The sequence below is a fragment of the Haliotis cracherodii genome, unplaced genomic scaffold (assembly GCF_022045235.1).
Source record: "Haliotis cracherodii isolate W230 unplaced genomic scaffold, xgHalCrac1.p SCAF_1, whole genome shotgun sequence".
NCBI lineage: Eukaryota > Metazoa > Mollusca > Gastropoda > Lepetellida > Haliotidae > Haliotis > Haliotis cracherodii.
In genome coordinates, this window is record NW_027266264.1 from 80,889,833 (window position 1) to 80,913,528 (window position 23,696).

General features: G+C 43.2%; 1 protein-coding gene across 1 annotated transcript in view; it reads left to right on the top strand.

Annotated features, from left to right (window-relative positions):
• LOC139469613 (serine/threonine-protein kinase ULK3-like) overlaps positions 1-22,922 on the top strand; it is a 68,698-nt gene extending 45,776 nt beyond the window's left edge. Inside the window, exon 15 of the mRNA XM_071251830.1 lies at positions 20,836-22,922. Coding sequence (XP_071107931.1) covers positions 20,836-20,855 — 20 coding nt within the window. The 3' untranslated portion in view covers positions 20,856-22,922. The remainder of the gene's footprint in view (positions 1-20,835) is intronic.
• Positions 22,923-23,696: the final 774 nt, after the last annotated feature.

The window sequence follows — 23,696 nt, forward strand, 5'->3', positions numbered from 1 at the left end:
TCCGAATTATTGTCAAAAGATAAAGAATACACATCAATTTGAAATTAATGATTACTGGATCAGAATGATTAAAGTTATGTCCCTTGTTTTTCTGTATTCTGTACTTACAACCTGTAAAGATCCAAGGTCTTAAGCGACCCATGCTTGCCATAATAGGCAACTATGATTGTCATAAGAGGCAACTAACAGGATTGGGTGGTCAGACTCACTCACATGGTTTATACATGTCATTGTATCCCAACTGTGTAGATCAATGCTCATGATATCAGTCGCTGGATTGTCTGGTCCGGACTCGATTATTTACAGACCGCAGTCATGTAGCTGGAACATTGCTGAGTGCGGCGTAAAACAACAAAATTCCACATCGTGCCATGGAGTTAGCGGGACAAACACCAAGCTCTGTCATCTCTGCAGGGGTCGGAAAATTTAAAAACCCAATCAGACATTTGCATTTAGGCCACGCCTCCTTCAAATAGCGTATTTTCGTACGACTTTTCACACACATTACAAGTTGTTACGTACAGTGTTCCCTTGTTATTGAGCACTTCGGTTATAGTGCGTGGTAAAGCATGGCTCCCAAAATTTACTAACATTTTTAGTAAACTCAAGTTTTCCAATGACACGATGTTTTCCCCCATCTCAGAAAACATTATCAGCTGATCGTGGCGATCACGTAACACCTGAAATATAAGTCAACAAATCCGAACTGAAGAACAAAATTTAATGAGAGATGATCTCTGCTGGGAAACCTTTCAGGCAGTCTTACTGATGTTCAGTACAGGTACACATTCAGGTCGAAATTAGATTGATGACCCCAATTTATTCCTACATGGGTGACTTATCTTTAATATGTCACCCGTGAAAATCTGGGGTAGAATAGGTCTTCAGCAACCCATGCTTGCCGAAAAAGCGACTATGCTTGTCGTAAAAGGCGACTAACGGGATCAGGTGGTCAGGCTTGCTGACTTGGTTCATGCATGTCATCGATCCCAATTGCGTGGATCGATGCTCATGATATTAATCACTAGACTGTCTGGTCCAGACTCGATTATTTACAGACCGTTGTCATATAGCTGAAATATATCTGAGTTCGGCATTAAACAACAAACCAACCAACCAACAACATTTAATATGTCACCCAGCATGGATGCATGTGTGGCCAGGTCATCCAAGGTGCAGCAAGTAAGTGTGCCAGGAATCTGTTATGGTTGAATCCCAGATTCGCCCGAATGATGATTGTAGGATTGTCATCACCATACCCACATTTTACTTGGTTCACGAAGACGGTAAATGTCGAAGACCTGCATCACTTTAGGCTTTCCTACCACAGTAAGATAAAGCCGACATGATATGATATGAGTGTTAAAAGCAGAGTTAAGCTCATTTTGCTCATAATTCACTCCCATAAAGCTGTGATTTTTATCTGTCCATGTTCAATGCCAAGATGTTTCATCCAGCTAATTTCATGCTTGTCAGTGTTGTATGACAGCAGTGTTGGTAGGTGGTAAACCACACCCCAGGACATCAACAAAGTATTGCTGATACTGAACACAGCAACAGTTTTGTATCTACACCTAATACACAAATAATGTAAATTCTTTCCACAGACAAGTTTAGTTTTAGTGACCCTAAGGCATCTATTATGGTCAAATTGAATGTTTGGTTCGCCAGAGAATATGTATCCTTCAATTACACTTTTCAGGAAGGTTTAAGAAGCAGATCCTAATAACCCTCTTATGAAGCTGTTATGTCTATCTATCCTACATCTTGTACACACCATCTATCCCAAGTGTCCTGTATTGTGATACATGTCATATCATGTATTATGCCTGCCCTACCCACCCCTCGCAACCCTCCATGGTATATCAAACAAGCATATATACCCCATCTACATCCTATAAGAAAACTTGGACAGTTTGTTAAAAGTTAGTGGTAACGCGTACCCCTTCCTCTAGAGCTCCAAACTAATCGGCAGGGGGCACGGGTGGCCCAGTCGTCTAAGGCGCCGCGATTCGCTGTGCAGAGTTGTGTCCCTTAGGCATGCCAGAAACCGTTTATGTAGGATCCTGCGATAATCATTGGGTTATTGCCATGGAATCCCCTTTGGGGGAAAAGTTTACATCAAGTTAGCAGTAGTGAGTGATTGAGTGAGTGAGTTGGGTTTTAACACCGCGTTGAAGAGTTATTTTACAGTGATAGATGGGCAGATTCAACCAGAACCTTATGGAAAGTTGTGAACTCCTTACTGGCCCACAGTTAGGCATACCCATCCAGACCCTTCTAGTAAACAGTGGACGCCTTTGTGGCTCACAGTTAGGCATACCCATCCAGACCCTTCTAGTAAACTCTGGACGCCTTTGTGGCCCACAGTTAGGCATACCCATCCAGACCCTTCTAGAAAACTGTGGACGCCTTTGTGGCCCACAGTTAGGCATACCCATCCAGACCCTTCTAGAAAACTGTGGATGCCTTTGTGGCCCACAGTTAGGCATACCCATCCAGACCCTTCTAGTAAACTGTGGACGCCTTTGTGGCCCACAGTTAGGCATACCCATCCAGACCCTTCTAGAAAACTGTGGACGCCTTTGTGGCCCACAGTTAGGCATACCCATTCAGACCCTTCTAGAAAAATGTGGACTCCTAACTGGCCTACAGTTAGGCATACCCATCCAGAGCCTCCTTGAAAGCTGCAGTCTGTATCAGGCCTACGGTCTGGTATATTCTGCATGTAGCTGTCTTGGCGTCTGTCAACACCTGATTCTGGTGTTTGCGATGAGCCATAGCTCACACTTCATTTGTTGTGTATTCGCAAGTATCTCTTCAAGCCCTGGGGAGTTAGTGAAGCCTTAAGCAGATCTTCTTCCTTTGTAGTGCCAGGAGAACAAGGAGATAATTGATAGCAGGGTGTTGTACTAATCAGGAGAAGATTGCCCCACCATACCTGAACCAATTGTTTTGCGGGACTGTGGGAGGATGCTGATTGCGGCAGGTCATTTCTGGCTCACCGCTCTCTGAGATGGGCGTTATTATTGTCCACTGTAATACCCAGTAGTAAGTAGTCATGAAACTCAGTACCTTAGGGATCTCACTTACAGAACAAAGTGATCTGGCTGAGGGATCTCTTTTAGGGGACTTACTGATATGGCATTGGGATCTCACTTTGGGAACTCATGTAGGAATGTTAGGGATCTGGCTTACTGATTCTCCTTGGATACTTAGGGATCTGGTTTAGGGAACATACCTAGGATACTTACTAATCGATTAGGGACTCACCGAGGGAGCTGAGGGACCTGGTTTAGGAACTCATCTAGAGATTTTATTAAGGGATTCACCAAGGGAACTTAGGGACCTGTTTTAGGGACTAACCAAGGGAACTTAGGGACCTGTTTTGGGGACTCACCAAGAGAACTTAGGGACCTGATTTAGGGACTCACCAAGGGAACTTAGGGACCTGTTTTTGGGGATTCACCAAGGGAACTTAGGGACTCACCAAGGGAACTTAGGGACCTGTTTTGGGGACTCACCAAGGGAACTTAGGGACCTGTTTTGGGGACTCACCAAGGGAAGTTAGGGACCTGTTTTGGGGACTCACCAAGGGAACTTAGGGACCTGTTTTGGGGACTCACCAAGAGAACTTAGGGACCTGTTTTGGGGAATCACCAAGAGAACTTAGGGACCTGATTTAGGGACTCGCCTAGAGAACCTGATTTAGGGACCAACCTGAGAACTGAGGGACCTGATTTAGGGATCCACCTGGAGAACTTTGGGACCTGATGTAGGGACTCACTTAGAGAACTCACAAACCTGATTTAGGGACCTTCTAGAGAACTTAGGGACATGATTTAGAGACCCACCTAGAAAACATAGGGACCTGATTTAGGGACTCACCTAGAGAACTGAGGGACCTGATTTGGGGACCCACCTAGAGAACTTAGGGACCTGATCTAGCGACTCACCTAGAGAACTGAAGGACCTGATTTAGGGACCCACCTGGAGAACTTATGGACCTGATGTAGGGACTCACCTAGAGAACTCAGGAACCCGATTTAGGGGCCTTCTAGAGAACTTAGGGACCTGATTTAGTGACCCACCTACAGAACTTAGGGACCTGATTTGGGGACCCACCAAGAGAACTTAGGGACCTGATTTAGGGACTCACCTTGAGAACTTTGGGACCTGATTTAAGGACTCAAATAGAGAACTTAGGGACCTGATTTAGGGACTCATCTAGAGAACTTAGGGACCTTATTTATGGACCCACCTTGAGAACTTAGGGACCTGATTTAGTGACTCACCTAGAGAACTTTGGGACCTGATTTAAGGACTCAAATAGAGAACTTAGGGACCTGGTTTAGGGACTCATCTAGAGAACTTAGGGACCTGATTTATGGACCCACCTTGAGAACTTAGGGACCTGATTTATTGACCCACCTAGAGAACTTAGGGACCTGGTTTGGGGACAACACCTAGAGAACTTAAGGACCTGATTTAGGGACTCAAATAGAGAACTTAGGGATCTGATTTAGGGACCCACCAAGAGAACTTAGGGACCTGGTTTGGGGACCCACCAAGAGACCTTAAGGACCTGGTTTAAGGACTCTAATAGAGAACAACTTAGGGACCTGATTTATGGACGCACCTTGAGAACTTAGGGACCTGATTTAGTGACTCACCTAGAGAACTTTGGGACCTGATTTAAGGACTCAAATAGAGAACTTAGGCACCTGGTTTAGTGACCCACCTAGAGAACTTAGGGATCTGATTTAGAGACCCACCAAGAGAACTTAGGGACCTGGTTTTGGGACCCACCAAGAGAACTTAAGGACCTGGTTTAGTGACCCACCTAGAGAACTTAGGGACCTGATTTAGGGATTCACCTAGAGAACTTTGGGACCTGATTTAAGGACTCAAATAGAGAACTTAGGAACCTGATTTAGGAGATCATCCAAATACTTCGATGCTGTTGCTGTAGTGCCTTGAACTATTACAACAGTTGTGCCCCAAAGACAAAATATGCTAGCTATTAAATGTGTCTCAATCATATCACCACCCTAACTCAAATAGCTGCAGTTCAACCAACGCTGACCTAACACTGAATTGTCAGAACCAGATGGCGAGCCAAGCATTATGAAATATTGTAAGCAGATGGTGAGTATTACAGCAAGATACCTACAAATAAAAGTAATTTTATGGCCAACTTGTAAAAAACTACTTTGATATACATGGGGCTACATGTTCCAAGAAATTCAATGTAATCTCCGAAACTGCATGTAGTTAGGGAAACATTATCTTTAGCTGGTAACAAAACTGTCATATATTGGGTGCAGCTAATCATATTATGTATTTAATATACCTGAAAAGTGAGATTTATGGCACACAAATTACAGTATTACATGCTCCACTGATAAATGTGTCCATTAAGACTAATGACTTCCATTTATCTTGGTGTATTTCCAACTAAAAAGCTGTTCTTCTGGGTCAGATGCCTATTTGAGTACAGTCTTTAATTAGTTGTGAGGCTACTACTACCAACATGTCAAAGTAGTTATGATGTACAGTGAAACATGTGCCGCACCAGCTACATGTCATAATAGACGTGTATAATAACATTGCCACAGCTTTCTTCAGCAGTGTGTGTCATTTGTTAGACATTCTTCATGATCATATGCGTCACCGAAGTGTGCCCTGTGATATTTAAGAGTATACATTTATGACTTCCTTATTCACAGGAAGCCATTACAGAGGAATATTAACTGAGGCATTAAAAACACCCAACTTCACATATAGTAACATATATGGTTGATGTTGAAGATAACCCACAGGGCTTCCAGGAAGACGAGGACTCTGGTATCCCATGCTAAATGTTGTTGGAGCTGCCGCTGCCTTGTCATATGGCACTGTGCCCATAGCGTAATAGCGTGGATCGAGGAACTGCTCATGATTTCAGCTACTGGTTGTCTGATTATCAGCTTGTTGTGACGTACCGTATTCGACGTAATAAGCGCCCCGCTCTTATAAGCGCCCACTGTGATATTTGCTTATATATTGGCTAGTGAAGCACCCCTTCCGATTGATCAATGTACATAAGACTTATTTATTCGTGTAAAATATGCACTCGTGTGCTACATGCACCCTTAATTATTGGCAATTACATTCTTGAAAAATATATCTGTCTTATATAAACATTTCAGGCTTTCAGCATAAACCACGAAATTTATCTTTACACTCTGTTTTTTTTTCACCAAAACAATATTCTAATAAGAGCCCCCTATTTCTAATTTTGAGTGCATCCTGGGCGCTTATTACGTAGAATACGGTAGGTGGAATAGTCAGCAGCTGCCTTCCTTTGAGCAACATTGACTCACCCAATGAGCGGTGGGGTAGTCTAGTGGTTAAAGCGTTCGCTCGTCACTCTGAAGTCCAATTCTGGTGTCCCCCACCGTAATATTGCTGGGATATTCTTAAAAGCAGCATAAAACCATACTCACTCACTCACCAATTGGAAGATGGAGTGTAATCTGAGCAGGTTTATTGTTTCCAGAGTGTAAAAATAAAAAAATGTAAACGTCAACGCCAATGAATAAGCAGTCAGATTCCATTGGAAGTAAAGGCAAAATAGCAATGAAAATGATATGAATGCATCACTGAAAATCATGATGTCAGACTGGACTGTTTTTGACAGTGGAGTAGTAATCGTGGCCGCTGGACACAAGTGTTACATGCTGGGTACCATACAGGTACCACAGTACTACAGGGGTTTATCCAGGATTGTGAGCTAAGTGGCCCTGGAAGGCAGTCAGTTATTTAAAAATTGGGATTCAATTTAAATTCTTTTTTGTTTTATATTTCGAGGTATTTTAACATTTTATTTTGAGATTGCATTCAATGCAATAATATGACATTATACATTAAAACCTTTTCTTCTTAATTGGGCTTGTTATCAGTGAAATACAGGTTACCACTACAAAGCCACAGCATCAGTTTTTAGTTAAATATATTTACACGAATTGGGATTTTTTATTCCGGTTAGGGAATGTTCAATGACATTTGCTGCAGACTTGGGGCTGAATGTCAGCCTCTGTGCAGGTCTAGATAAATCCCTGCACTAGAATTACAACATGCCACAAACACTGCAAGTCCCAGCTGCTAAGACCTTGTGATCAATGTATAAACAATGTCCAACACACAATACAACTGTGAATATCCAGCGTAGAATAGGTCATCAGCAATGCAATTGCTTGTCGAAAGAGGTGACTAACGGGAATCGCGTGGTCAGCTTCGCTGACTTGGTTGATGCATGTCATCGTATCCCAATTGCTTAGATCAGTGCTCATGATGTCAATCACTGGATTGTCAAGACCAGACTCAATTATTTACAGACCGTTGTCATATAGCTAGAATATTGCTGAGAGCGGCTTCACAGAAGTGGTAAACATCTGAGACCTCCATCACTTCGGGCTTTCCTCCCCCATTAAGCTGACACGCCGCGATATAACTGGAATACTGTTAAAAGCGGTGATTAACCCAACTCACTCACTCCCTGTAACATGGAAGGGTTCCTACCTTCCCATCACCAGCCCCAGGGGATTGTACATACACAAGGTGCGCACTCAGTCAAAATTATTAGTTTTCTGCTTAGGGGTCTTGTTTAGTGAGTGAATTGTAATCTGACATCGCATCGGCAATATTGCAGCCATATCGGTCTTGTTTAAAAAGTCCAACAATGCTAAACCATGAAACCTACTTTATTTAACTACCAGAACACAATTTAGTGTGGGATCAGAATAATTGTGTAAATTATCCCCTGGGTTTCGCTCAGTAAATTGTGTTGTAATATATCTCCTGCTCATAATCTGCTAATGTTCCCTGCGTATGCAATAACTGGCATTCTGGGATCATGCTTATGGTTAGAATGAGGCTTAAAAAATAACTAATCTTGTACGAGATTATTTTGAGGGGAAGGTAATTATATAAATGAACACATGAGAAATGCAGTCTTTTCATGTACCATTATATAGAATGTAATAAACACTAGAAAGAGTAACATTAGAAATCGGACTCCTAAGAGCTTCGGTGCCAGTAAGCGGTAAGAAAAGGCAGTCTGTTTATGTGCACTACCTATAAAGCTGATATCCTTTACGCTGAGGGCAGACTGGTTGCCAAACATACTCTGTTAAATATGTTAATATGTTTTAAGTTGAAGACTTGGGCTGACATGGGATGGAAATAGAAGCCTATCTCCTCTCGATGAGAATCACATGTCTATTAATTAATGATGTTCCACAGAGCACTTGACAAGTACATTATAGCTGAAACTGCAGTACCGGGGTCCAGCTGGGATATGATTGATGCTGCACATCGGGGGTCTGTGAAGGCTGGCGGGGGTGGGGCTGGCAGGAGAGGACGGGGCTGGCTGGCGGGGGTGGGGCTGGCAGGGGGGAGCGGGGCCGGCTGGGGGGAGGCTGAAGATAGTGACAAATGTACGAGCATGAATGGCTACCATATAAAATTGATTGGGCATACAGGAGAATTTATGAAATCACAGCAAACATTAATATAAAAACCCCTTTTCTTATTGTCTTGTTTTAGGCATGAATTCATCCTTAAACAATGCCAGTTTCCATTTTCACCTCTTTATTTTTTATTGTATAATGAAAATATTTATTTTATTTATATATTTTGGTTTGGTTTGTTTTTTAGATTTTGCATCCAGTATTTCCATAAGTATTAGGAAAATCTCTGCAACAGAAATATATTTGGTTGTAATTGTTAGATCGTTTGGTTGTAATTGTCAGTTTGTTTGGTTGTAATTGTCATATTGTTTGGTTGTAATTGTCAGATTGTTTGGATTTAATTGTTAGGTTGTTTGCTTGAAATTGTTAGATTATTTGGTGTAAATTGTCAGATTGTTTGCTTGAAATTGTTAGATTGTTTGGTTGAAATTGTTAGATTATTTGGTGTAAATTGTCAGATTGTTTGGTGTAAATTGTTTGTTTGTTTGGTTGTAATTGTTAGATTGTTTGGTGTAAATTGTCAGATTGTTTGGTGTAATTGTTAGATTGTTTGGTGTACTTGTGACATTGTTTCATGTAATTGTTGAATTGTTTGGCGTAATAGACTGTTTGGTGTAATTGTTACGTTGTCAACCTATCTCATGGGTATATGGTGTGATGTACCCTGTGTATGAGCCTATGTCCCCCTCGCACTATTGCTCAGGGTACATAGGCTCACACACAGGGTACATCACACTACACGTCCCAAGGGATCAGTTGATAACCTTTCTGTCTCACCAACATCCATTTCTACAAACCCAGAATATTGAGTAAAACGTATGGTGTGTTCCGATTGATTGCTCAGTAGGGTACATGAGCGGGCTACATGGAAAATAAGTGCCACCTCCTTAACCAATCAGAGTCTAGTAGATAATGTGTCATGTAAGTGTTACTTTGGTTCATGTAATTGTTACAGTGTTACATGGCCTGAAGCATGTGGAGATTTGCTGTTAACTTTCAGATATTTTGTGATCATTTCCGTGAATGAGATGCTTCTGTCATTGGTAGGTTAAGTCAGCCTGTTCAGCCCTCTACAGCCTCTGTGTATTAACTAAGTGAAGAGCCAGGCCAACCACAGAGCCCATGGTTCTTGTTTAGACAATACAAAAAACATAGTCCTCCTGACCCAGTACTCATTCTATATTTTGACATGCATGTAAATTGCATAATTGCTTCTGTAGAGATGATGGTGTTTGGAGCTTACTGAGAGGAAGGAGAGCATGAAATGAAAGGTGAAGGAAAAAAGATGTCTGACAAGAATTAAAAAGCTCAGAATGCAGAGAATGGGAAATGGCATGGGTCTTCTTGTGGCGCGAGGGGCTGACAACACAAGCATGTCTCATGTAGAGTAGTCTTCTTGTGGCGCTAGGGGCTGACAACACAAGCATGTCTCATGTAGAGTAGTCTTCTTGTAGCGCTAGGGGCTGACAACACAAGCATGTCTTATGTGTGTAGTCTTCTTGTGGCGCTAGGGGCTGACAACACAAGCATGTCTCATGTAGAGTAGTCTTCTTGTGGCGCTAGGGGCTGACAACACAAGCATGTCTTATGTGTGTAGTCTTCTTGTGGTGCTAGGGGCTGACAACACAAGCATGTCTTATGTGTGTAGTCTTCTTGTGGCGCTAGGGGCGGACAACACAAGCATGTCTCATGTAGAGTAGTCTTCTTGTGGCGCTAGGGGATGACACAACACAAGCATGTCTCATGTAGAGTAGTCTTCTTGTAGCGCTAGGGGCTGACAACACAAGCATGTCTTATGTGTGTAGTCTTCTTGTGGTGCTAGGGGCGGACAACACAAGCATGTCTCATGTAGAGTAGTCTTCTTGTAGCGCTAGGGGCTGACAACACAAGCATGTCTTATGTGTGTAGTCTTCTTGTGGTGCTAGGGGCGGACAACACAAGCATGTCTCATGTAGAGTAGTCTTCTTGTGGTGCTAGGGGCGGACAACACAAGCATGTCTCATGTAGAGCAGTCTTCTTGTGGCGCTAGGGGCTGACAACACAAGCATGTCTCATGTAGAGTAGTCTTCTTGTAGCGCTAGGGGCTGACAACACAAGCATGTCTTATGTGTGTAGTCTTCTTGTGGTGCTAGGGGCGGACAACACAAGCATGTCTCATGTAGAGTAGTCTTCTTGTGGTGCTAGGGGCGGACAACACAAGCATGTCTTATGTGTGTAGTCTTCTTGTGGTGCTAGGGGCGGACACAACACAAGCATGTCTTATGTGTGTAGTCTTCTTGTGGTGCTAGGGGCGGACAACACAAGCATGTCTCATGTAGAGTAGTCTTCTTGTGGTGCTAGGGGCGGACAACACAAGCATGTCTTATGTGTGTAGTCTTCTTGTGGTGCTAGGGGCGGACAACACAAGCATGTCTCATGTAGAGTAGTCTTCTTGTGGCGCTAGGGGATGACACAACACAAGCATGTCTCATGTAGAGTAGTCTTCTTGTGGCGCTAGGGGATGACACAACATAAGCATGTCTTATGTGTGTAGTCAGTGCAGGAACAGAGAATATTTTCCGAAAGGTATTGAAAGATGGATGTCGATACGCCTAATCCAATTGCTTTCTTTGAGTTACCATATATCGCTGAACCAAAGTGCTACACTTACGGTTATTAATTTATTTCAAATATATATAGTACAGCTGCAACTAAAATAACATGATATTGGAATAAATTATTCCAGATAATATTAATAGTTTCAGATAAAATTCTTATGATCATTGTATCAAAGTTCTTAAAAGTTATATTATTGGGGAATTTTTAACCAAATTACCGGTAGATTCCGGGAAAACGTGTGTAAAGCTGATGGCTGCTTCCGGCTTAGTTTTACGGTAATCTTAATCTCTGCATGTAAAACAGTGCCGAGCAGGAAATACAATTTAATCGGTAATTAAATCATCATGTCGAGTGATATTTTATCTCAAATTTCATTGTTTTGATCAAGTTTAATTGCTATGAGTTTCCCTGAATTCGCTGTCCCACTTCAGAAGTAACGAAAATATCATGAGAATCTGCTGCTTCTGAAAGTAGAAACAAGCCTGAAGGGGTGACTTGATTCTACTTTAGGAATTGACAGATTCGAGCGGTTTCTCTGACTTAAAACCACGGTATGTAGTCTGTCTCACAGTCCCAGAACCATATTATTTTTGCTTCTGGACAGTCCTGTAATGCAAAAACTCTAAATGAAGCCAAGTCTATATTTCCTCTGGTACTGAATCTCACATTCCACTGGGGCTTTGTTTCTATTTAAATGTAGTTATTTGATTCCATCACATTTATATATTTTTAGGGATTAAGTGTTAGTCTACATGTTATGGTTGGTGTAAAATTTCTTTAAAATTTTGCATAATGACCCATAGTTAGTAAGTTTTATGTGTTTAAAATGCACGTTTGGGATGGCCATTGAATTCCTGGCTCCGAATCGACTGTAAGAACAATAGTAATGGTTTACACGTTAGTTCTCCTTATCCATCTTTTTGTGAATTGCAACATTGTTTCATGCATCCCAGTTCTGGACGATAACTTTGACATTTATTGATTGAATTTGACTAAAGTTTTCCCCTGCAGTTCTCAATTTGTTACCAAAATCAGCCGCTTGAGGAATTGTGTTGGAGGACAGGTGAATGTGAATGGATTTAGGCCTAAGAGCGAAGGGTCAACCATAGACATATCTGCAGTTGAACCTCTTTATGGTACTTTTAGCTTCCTGCATCCTTCCTCATCCTTTCCTGTATCCCTATCTTCATGTTTCCACTTCATTTTGTTTTACTGTCATCACTTTGTTTTTTCAATAGTCTAATAGTTAAAGCATTCGCTCATTATGTCAAAGATGGGTTGGATTCTCCAAATGGGTTTTAAGTGTGGAGCCAATTCTTGGTGTCCCCTGACTTCATGGCTGGAATATTGCTAAACACAAAATTAATCCATCTACCATACCCTTCTCACACAATACACTTAGCCCAACCTTCTCATCATGCTTTTCAGCAATGTCCATTCCCTTCCCTTGCCCGAAGCTTCCCTGAGGTGGCCCTGTCACCACAATTCTCTGTGCAGAGTTGCCTCCCTGAAGCCATGCCAGAATCCTATGATCACACACACGAATTTCAGATTCACCCTGATTATGATTCTTGGTTTGTTTGCTTGTGGGTTGTCTGCGGTAAATGTCTATGACCTGCATCACTTACGGCTTTCCTACCTCATTAAGTTGACACGCTGTGATTGAACCTGACTCAGTCACTCTCTCAGCTTTCATCTCTCCTCCTCCACTCGATATGCTCTTCAATGTCCACTGTCACCACAGCTTCCATCTTGTACCACCCCTCCATCCCCCCACTACACCTGCCGTCCAATGTCCACACTACTGGGTCTGTCCACTGTCACCACAGCTTCCATCTTGTACCACCCCTCCCTCCCCCCACTACACCTGCCGTCCAATGTCCACACTACTGGGTCTGTCCACTGTCACCACAGCTTCCATCTTGTTCTACCCCTCCCTCCTTCTCACTACACCTGCCGTCCAATGACCACGCTACTGCGTCTGTCCACTGTCACCACAGCCTCCATCTTGTTCTACCTCTCCATCCCCCCACTACACCTGCCGTCCAATGACCACACTACTGCGTCTGTCCACTGTCACCACAGCCTCCATCTTGTACCACCCCTCCCTCCTTCTCACTACACCTGCCCTCAAATGTCCACACTACTGGGTCTGTCCACTGTCACCACAGCTTCCATCTTGTACCACCCCTCCCTCCTTCTCACTACACCTGCCCTCAAATGTCCACACTACTGGGTCTGTCCACTGTCACCACAGCCTCCATCTTGTACCACCCCTCCATCCCCCCACTACACATGCCCTCCAATGACCACGCTACTGGGTCTGTCCACTGTCACCACAGCCTCCATCTTGTACCACCCCTCCCTCCTTCTCACTACACCTGCCCTCAAATGTCCACACTACTGGGTCTGTCCACTGTCACCACAGCTTCCATCTTGTACCACCCCTCCCTCCTTCTCACTACACCTGCCCTCAAATGTCCACACTACTGGGTCTGTCCACTGTCACCACAGCCTCCATCTTGTACCACCCCTCCATCCCCCCACTACACATGCCCTCCAATGACCACGCTACTGGGTCTGTCCACTGTCACCACAGCCTCCATCTTGTACCACCCCTCCCTCCTTCTCACTACACCTGCCCTCAAATGTCCACACTACTGGGTCTGTCCACTGTCACCACAGCCTCCATCTTGTACCACCCCTCCATCCCCCCACTACACATGCCCTCCAATGACCACGCTACTGGGTCTGTCCACTGTCACCACAGCCTCCATCTTGTACCACCCCTCCCTCCTTCTCACTACACCTGCCCTCAAATGTCCACACTACTGGGTCTGTCCACTGTCACCACAGCCTCCATCTTGTACCACCCCTCCATCCCCCCACTACACATGCCCTCCAATGACCACGCTACTGGGTCTGTCCACTGTCACCACAGCTTCCATCTTGTTCTACCCCTCCCTCCTTCTCACTACACCTGCCGTCCAATGACCACGCTACTGGGTCTGTCCACTGTCACCACAGCTTCCATCTTGTACCACCCCTCCATCCCCCCACTACACCTGCCGTCCAATGACCACGCTACTGGGTCTGTCCACTGTCACCACAGCCTCCATCTTGTACCACCCCTCCATCCCCCCACTACACCTGCCGTCCAATGACCACGCTACTGGGTCTGTCCACTGTCACCACAGCCTCCATCTTGTTCTACCCCTCCCTCCTTTTCACTAGACCTGCCGTCCAATGACCACGCTACTGCGTCTGTCCACTGTCACCACAGCTTCCATCTTGTTCTACCCCTCCCTCCTTCTCACTACACCTGCCGTCCAATGACCACGCTACTGGGTCTGTCCACTGTCACCACAGCCTCCATCTTGTACCACCCCTCCATCCTTCTCACTACACCTGCCGTCCAATGACCACGCTACTGGGTCTGTCCACTGTCACCACAGCTTCCATCTTGTTCTACCTCTCCATCCCCCCACTACACCTGCCCTCAAATGTCCACACTACTGGGTCTGTCCACTGTCACCACAGCTTCCATCTTGTACCACCCCTCCATCCTTCTCACTACACCTGCCGTCCAATGACCACGCTACTGCGTCTGTCCACTGTCACCACAGCCTCCATCTTGTTTGCTGTTTTCTACCATCTCATTCTTTCCCTGTTTACCACTTGTTTTCCATTCCATTGGTCTCTCCCCCCCTCCCCGCCCTCTCCCCTTCTCACTTACCCTCAGTTGTCATCCCCTCACTTCTGCCCCCCATTACCCTCCACCTCTCCGTACCCCTCTCATGACCCTTGAGCTCTCTTTCCCCTTTGCCCCTCCTCCTTGCTCCCTCCCATCACTGGAACAATGTACTCCGTCATCGCCTATCGTCTGACGCCACGAGGAAATCCAGACATACTCACTTTTTATCATCTTCTCAGCATTCTTGCTTTTCAAAAACATGGATGAACATCTCAAAACTGACATTGAAAAGCACAACAAATTTCAGATGCTTTTTTTCCTGTTTCCCCTGCCCTTTTTGGCATCTGCCCTGGCATGTGCTGTATGCGTGCATCCATCACTTCTCCAGTGAATACTGCGCTGACAAAACCGCTTTGTTTTCCATCGAAAGGAATAATTTGGAATAACTTGTCCCATCACAATGACATGTCCAAATATCATTGGTTGTTTAGCAGTGCCACACACGAGTGGAAACACAATGTGAGGTGTATGGCTATCATCACTGTTAGATGCCCTTGTTCTGATACAGTACAATACAAGTACAGAGCATGTTCTCGAACACCTGTTAGGCTGCTCTATAATGTGTCTGTCCAATGGATATTAACTGAAACTCACTAATGTTATTTCTCACATGGAACTTATCAAAAGGATAATGAAACTTGTCCACATGTTATAATCCAGAATATGGATCTATAGGAGGTGTGTCATTCCTTGTGACAAGACAGGTAGTCTAGGAGTAAGTGTGTGATTATTGTGCAATGCTGAACAGCAATTTTGCAGCTATTCGCTGTACTGTGGGAGTAATATACTTAGTGCTTGATTGGCATTCTAGAAGTTGGTGAGTAAATAAGAAAACATACAATTTTATGGATAAAAACTTCTGCTTTATTGTGTTTAGCTTTATTAGTCATTCATGACTTGTCTGCACAGTTGTGAATGAACTCCTGCAGTCCATCCTTCTGTCCCTGATTGACATCAAAATAACATTGCAGCTATGACAAGACGACTATTACAACTAGTTGTGCAGAAGTAGCACCAGGAAATGGTATCCATGTAAGCTCATTAGCTGGAGGAGACCCTAACGCAGAAGTAGTAATTATATCTACAAAGATATATCCCAAACTGTACTCATCAAGTCCTTTCAGCTTAAGCCAAGGGTAAGGGTCAAGTAGTGATGTTTGCAGTGTAATGAAGGCTACATCTAAGGGGATATGTTTATAAAGAGAATGCACTGCAGACTCCCTGCCAATGGGTTTCCGTGGCTTTTCTTGGCGCTTATGACTTTTGAGAATATCTTTGATCATATGAATTCCTGAAGACATGAAGGGTTTTAGCCCAGAGTGTAATGAATTCATCACTTTTGGTGTGCTTGTGGTGGCTTGATATAGGGGATGATGTTCAAAAGTAAATGAGAATTTTAAATTGAAATGGTAATTTGTAAGTAATTTCTATGATTCAGTATTATCATACAAGACCTCTTTAAAGTTAAGAGTACATATACATCGACGTTATCTGTGAGAGGCATATTTTTATCATAGAACATTTTTTAACGAGTTCTGGTCAGTGTTTAGGTAATGCATCTTAGTTTACTGTACATTCCAAACTATATTTTGTAATTTTATGTTCCTAAACTTTCTATGTTAATTTTAGTACACGATAGATTACTGGAAGTAGATCAGTGGTACACATGGTGCATGTTGTACATAGTTGTGTATGGAGGACAGCAGTGGTAGATGTACATAGTTGTGTATGGAGGACAGCAGTGGTAGATGTTGTATGTAGGACAGCAGTGGTAGATGTTGTACATAGTTGTGTATGGAGGACAGCAGTGGTAGATGCTGTACATAGTTGTGTATGGAGGACAGCAGTGGTAGATGTTGTACATAGTTGTGTATGGAGGACAGCAGTGGTAGATGTTGTACATAGTTGTGTATGGAGGACAGCAGTGGTAGATGCTGTACATAGTTGTGTATGGAGGACAGCAGTGGTAGATGTTGTACATAGTTGTGTATGGAGGACAGCAGTGGTAGATGCTGTACATAGTTGTGTATGGAGAACAGCAGTGGTAGATGTTGTACATAGTTGTGTACAGAGGACAGCAGTGGTAGATGCTGTACATAGTTGTGTATGGAGGACAGCAGTTGTAGATGTTGTACATAGTTGTGTATGGAGAACAGCAGTGGTAGATGTTGTATGGAGGACAGCAGTGGTAGATGTTGTACATAGTTGTGTATGGAGGACAGCAGTGGTAGATGTACATAGTTGTGTATGGAGGACAGCAGTGGTAGATGTACATAGTTGTGTATGGAGGACAGCAGTGGTAGATGTACATAGTTGTGTATGGAGGACAGCAGTGGTAGATGTTGTACATAGTTGTGTATGGAGGACAGCATTGGTACATGTTGTACATAGTTGTGTATGTAGGACAGCATTGGTACATGTTGTACATAGTTGTGTATGGAGGACAGCATTGGTACATGTTGTACATAGTTGTGTATGGAGGACAGCAGTGGTAGATGTTGTACATAGTTGTGTATGGAGGACAGCAGTGGTAGATGTTGTACATAGTTGTGTATGTAGGACAGCAGTGGTAGATGCTGTACATAGTTGTGTATGGAGGACAGCATTGGTACATGTTGTACATAGTTGTGTATGTAGGACAGCATTGGTACATGTTGTACATAGTTGTGTATGTAGGACAGCATTGGTACATGTTGTACATAGTTGTGTATGGAGGACAGCATTGGTACATGTTGTACATAGTTGTGTATGGAGGACAGCAGTGGTAGATGTTGTACATAGTTGTGTATGGAGGACAGCAGTGGTAGATGCTGTACATAGTTGTGTATGTAGGACAGCAGTGGTAGATGCTGTACATAGTTGTGTATGTAGGACAGCATTGGTACATCTTGTACATAGTTGTGTATGTAGGACAGCATTGGTACATCTTGTACATAGTTGTGTATGGAGGACAGCATTGGTAGATGCTGTACATAGTTGTGTATGGAGGACAGCAGTGGTAGATGTTGTACATAGTTGTGTATGGAGGACAGCAGTGGTAGATGCTGTACATAGTTGTGTATGTAGGACAGCATTGGTACATCTTGTACATAGTTGTGTATGGAGGACAGCATTGGTAGATGCTGTACATAGTTGTGTATGGAGGACAGCAGTGGTAGATGTTGTACATAGTTGTGTATGTAGGACAGCAGTGGTACATGTTGTACATAGTTGTGTATGGAGGACAGCATTGGTACATGTTGTACATAGTTGTGTATGGAGGACAGCATTGGTACATGTTGTACATAGTTGTGTATGGAGGTCAGCAGTGGTACATGTTGTATGGGGGGACAGCAGTGGTACATGTTGTATGGAGGACAGCAGTGGTACATGTTGTATGGAGGACAGCAGTGGTACATGTTGTATGGAGGTCAGCAGTGGTACATGTTGTATGGGGGACAGCAGTGGTACATGTTGTATGGAGGTCAGCAGTGGTAGATGTTGTATGAAGGACAGCAGTGGTATATGTTGTATGGAAGACAGCAGTGGTACATGTTGTATGGAGGTCAGCAGTGGTACATGTTGTATGGAGGTTAGCAGTGGTACATGTTGTATGGAGGTTAGCAGTGGTACATGTTATATGGAGGACAGCAGTGGTACATGTTGTATGGAGGTCAGCAGTGGTACGTGTTGTATGGAGGTCAGCAGTGGTACATGTTGTATGGGGGGACAGCAGTGGTACATGTTGTATGGAGGTCAGCAGTGGTACATGTTGTATGGAGGTCAGCAGTGGTACATGTTGTATGGAGGTCAGCAGTGGTACATGTTGTATGGAGGACAGCAGTGGTACATGTTGTATGGAGGACAGCAGTGGTACATGTTGTATGGGGGGACAGCAGTGGTACATGTTGTATGGAGGTCAGCAGTGGTACATGTTGTATGGGGGGACAGCAGTGGTACATGTTGTATGGAGGTCAGCAGTGGTACATGTTGTATGGAGGTCAGCAGTGGTACATGTTGTATGGAGGACAGCAGTGGTACATGTTGTATGGAGGACAGCAGTGGTACATGTTGTATGGAGGTTAGCAGTGGTACATGTTGTATGGAGGACAGCAGTGGTACATGTTGTATGGAGGTCAGCAGTGGTACATGTTGTATGGAGGACAGCAGTGGTACATGTTGTATGGAGGACAGCAGTGGTACATGTTGTATGGAGGACAGCAGTGGTACATGTTGTATGGAGGACAGCAGTGGTACATGTTGTATGGAGGTCAGCAGTGGTACATGTTGTATGGAGGTCAGCAGTGGTACGTGTTGTATGGAGGTCAGCAGTGGTACATGTTGTATGGGGGGACAGCAGTGGTACATGTTGTATGGGGGGACAGCAGTGGTACATGTTGTATGGAGGTCAGCAGTGGTACATGGTGTAGTTATATTGCTGAGCTGAGATGCAGCCAGAGCATGAGGAAGCCAGCAGTGGTCTGTGGACCGATGCTTGATGGCCACAATGTGTCCTACACCCATCAGACTGGGAGAATGTTAGCTCACACCCTTCCAGCATTACTCATGTCCCATGTTTAAGAAGTCAGTGGTACATGTCAGGGTTTTAATGAGTACAGACACATGAACAATTAACAGAGCTTTATCATATGTGCTTCATACGAAAAACATGTACAGAGTTGATAAGGTGCAAGTATGTATTTGAAAATAGCATAACTTCTTTTTCAGTTATTTGTGGTTAAATGCATATTGCCTGACATAAATTATAGAGCATAGTGACATAGAGCATAGTGACTTGGAGCATAGAGCATAGTGACATAGAGCATAGTGACTTGGAGCATAGTGACATAGAGCATAGTGACTTACATCTTGGAGCATAGTGACATAGAGCATAGTGACTTGGAGCATAGTGACATTGAGCATAGTGACTTACATCATGGAGCATAGTGACATAGACCATAGTGACTTGGAGCATAGTGACATAGAGCATAGTGACTTGGAGCATAGTGTCATAGAGCATATTGGCTTAGATCGTAGAGCATAGTGACTTACATCATAGAGCAAAAGGACTTGTAGCATGGAGCATAGTGACATAGAGCATAGTGATTTGGAACATAGACCATAGTGACTTACATCAAAGATCATAGTGACATAGATTATAGTGACTTGGAGCATAGAGCATCGTGACTTACATCATGGAGCATAGTGACGTAGAGCATAGTGACTTGGAACATAGAGCATAGTGACTTACATCATAGAGCATCGTGACTTACATCATGTAGCATAGTGACGTAGAGCATAGTGACTTGGAACATAGAGCATAGTGACTTACATCAAAGATCATAGTGACATAGATTATAGTGACTTGGAGCATAGAGCATCGTGACTTACATCATGGAGCATAGTGACGTAGAGCATAGTGACTTGGAGCATAGTGACATAGAGCATAGTGACTTGGAGCATAGTGCCATAGAGCATATTGGCTTAGATCATAGAGCATAGTGACTTACATCATAGAGCATCGTGACTTACATCATGTAGCATAGTGACGTAGAGCATAGTGACTTGGAACATAGAGCATAGTGACTTACATCAAAGATCATAGTGACATAGATTATAGTGACTTGGAGCATAGAGCATAGTGACATAGAGCATATTTGCTTAGATCGTAGAGCATAGTGACTTAGTTCATAGAGCATAATGGCTAAGATCATAGAGCATAGTGACATAGATTATGTTGACTTAGATCTCGTGGCTTTGACATCTTGAAGGAATAGTCTGAAAGAGGTTGCTTGAGGAATTGAACTTTTACTTCCAATGCCGCTATATATTGAATTAAATCATCACTTTAAGAAAACTGCCCATTGTTCATCTGAAGAATGGCTAAACGATATTGAATTAATAACAATGGCTTTGCAAAGGAATAGTTCATTATAGTGTATGGCTTCAAGGGAATATTCTCATTAACCACTCTCAATGTTTCCTTTTCAGCCTCCTGCTGTGTCCAGTAGCAGCTGACCACACATCCCACATCACAGAGAGCTCCAGTCATGTCAGCTGTACTGCTGTGTCCAGTAGCAGCTGACCACACATCCCACATCACAGAGAGCTCCAGTCATGTCAGCTGTGCTGCTGTGTCCAGTAGCAGCTGACCACACATCCCACATCACAGAGAGCTCCAGTCATGTCAGCTGTGCTGCTGTGTCCAGTAGCAGCTGACCACACATCCCACATCACGGAGAGCTCCAGTCATGTCAGCTGTACTGCTTCATAGCTTCAATCATGCTATCGGGCATAATTCTGTGCCATGTATATACTACTCAACTTTTGTAAAGTATCTAGACTGAACAGTGAATAAATGAGTTGTTATTGTGTATACTGCAGCCAGAGGAACATATTGTCTTGTTTCACTTACTTTCTTGGTCATTGACAGGAGACAATAAGAAAGTAATGTTTTCAGTGTGGATGTGAAGTGGTTTCTATAAAGAAAGTCATGAAATATAGAGGCTGTTTATTTCCATCTTCCCAAGGCAAGGGCATTAACTGACTATGAAAGTCCAGTTTCCACCCTTGCCGAACTAGGCTGGGATTATGGAGTTACATTTTGGCTGGACTAACGAGTCTATGCGTAGTCCAATCAAAATTGCGTAACGAACATGCCATCCGGTTGGTAAATAACATGGATTTCAATGTGCAGATTTCGGTCGACTACAGGATTTGCAAAGCATGTGTACCATCAATTGGGCGTCGATAAATATTTTGAAAATCTTTTCATGTTTTTAATCAAGGTGCTCAAGTGATTCGATGTGCTTTGCGGGGAAAAAACCCCATTTTATTACACTATAGATCTTGATTATCAATAAAATCGTCTTGACTGGGTGCCCCCATTTTGTTTGAACCAAATAAAAGGTATATGTGAGATGGAATCTGATTGGTCCATAGGAGGGGCATAGGAGGTACATAACTCGCAATAGTCACTGGTGGCGCTCTGATCGAGCCTGGAAATTCTAGCCAAATTCGGCAAGGGTGGAAACTTGACTTTTATAGTCAGGTAACTCCCTTGCCTCGGGAAGATGTTTTTTTCTTATAAAACACAAACATGAAGATGATAAAAAGCATATTTCAATTCAAACACGTTTTAGTTGATTCAATATTTGAGTCTGTAAAATTTGAAATAAACTGGCCTTATAAAAGAATATTGTTATCCTTGCACAGCTGTTCTAGTTTGAACTAAAACAGAACACCCCTGGCACATGAACACATGTGTTGGAGGATGGGGACAGCCCCATGTGATTTCCATAGTAGTTGGTTGGGTTTTGCATATATCCTTATGGAAAGCCGAGTTGTATTTCTAAGATTATATACAGGGCTTATACATAGAATGAGGCTAAAGGTTAATGTCTTCCTGTGCATAATCCTGTTCCGATTGCAAATATTGCAAATGCTATTTGTTTCAGCTTAACATGAAATATATTTCAGTATATATTGATTATTTGGTAAAACGGAATATTAGATGCAGTATTTAGCTAGCAATAGGAGGCACTGGTGGCGCTGTGGCTGAAGACCTTGCAGTTACCTGTGCAGTGTGGCGGAGACCAGAATCCAGCTTCTCAGATTTACCTGGATTGTGATCTTTGATTTTCTCACCAGTGTTAGAAATTAGTGTGTGTGTGTTGTGGTCTCAGGTCCTGTAGAATTTGAACATATGGACCCCTAAGTTGTTAACTTTAGCATTAGGGTTATGACATGAACCCCTTTACTTTTAGTCTTAGTTTCGGGCCTTGTGGTTAAAGCATTTGCCAAAGATCGGGTCCCATTCCCTACATGGGTAGAATATGTGAAGTCCATTTCTGGTGTCCCCTGCCATGATATTGCTGGAATATTGCTAATAAAAGTGTGTAAAACCATACTCACTCTCATTCTTAGTTTCAAGCAGCACATCCCCATACCATGCTTGTGAGTTCCCCCAGAGTTGAGACTGTTTGCTTCATGCATCACATCAGCTGTCCTTCCAGGACTTCCACACAGCGCCGCGATTAGCTGTGCAGAGTCGCGTCCCTTGGGCATGCCAGAAACCTATGATTGTGGGTTCGTCCCGATTATGTTTCTAGGTTTGTCAGCACCATACCCGTGCTCTTGGGTTTCACCGAAGTGGTAAACGTCTGAGACCTGCGGGCTTTCCTCCCATTAAGCTGACACAATGTGATATAACTGGAATACTGTTGAAAGCGGCGTTAAACCCAACTCACTCACTCACTCACTCACTCCAAACAGCGATACAAATGTTGTTCTAATCAATGTCCCACCAACTCATTATGCATGAATTTGGCATGTGACATTGTTTCTATTGACTACCCTTGGTATGTTTCTTGTCAATTTATTTCACATACAGTAAACTATGGTTATAACGAACTCAAAGGGACTACTAATATTAGTTTGTTATAACCAAGTTCGTGGTGCTGGAAAATGATTGTTAAAACATTGTGTGATAACTTGTATATCCCCTACCCATCAAGGTATACAGCCTGATGTCACTCTTGATGGGAGTTTGCCAGCAGCTGGCTCTTTGAATGTGATGTGAGAGAGAAAACTAGCTACATGTGTGCACAAAGTTGCCCATGGTAGAACTGTAGTGACATGTATGTATTCTTACCCCGGTGTATACATGTTTGCAGGACTTGATGTCCATGTTGGAAAATCTGTCACAGACTATTGACATATTTGTATAATTATAATAATATGTTTGCAGGAGTTGTCACAGAGCTCAGATTTGTTATATTTTTCGTACTCGTTGAAGCTAAGTGTATCATTTCGACTTTTGAAGCTGTACAGTTAACCCTTGTCAATGTGAC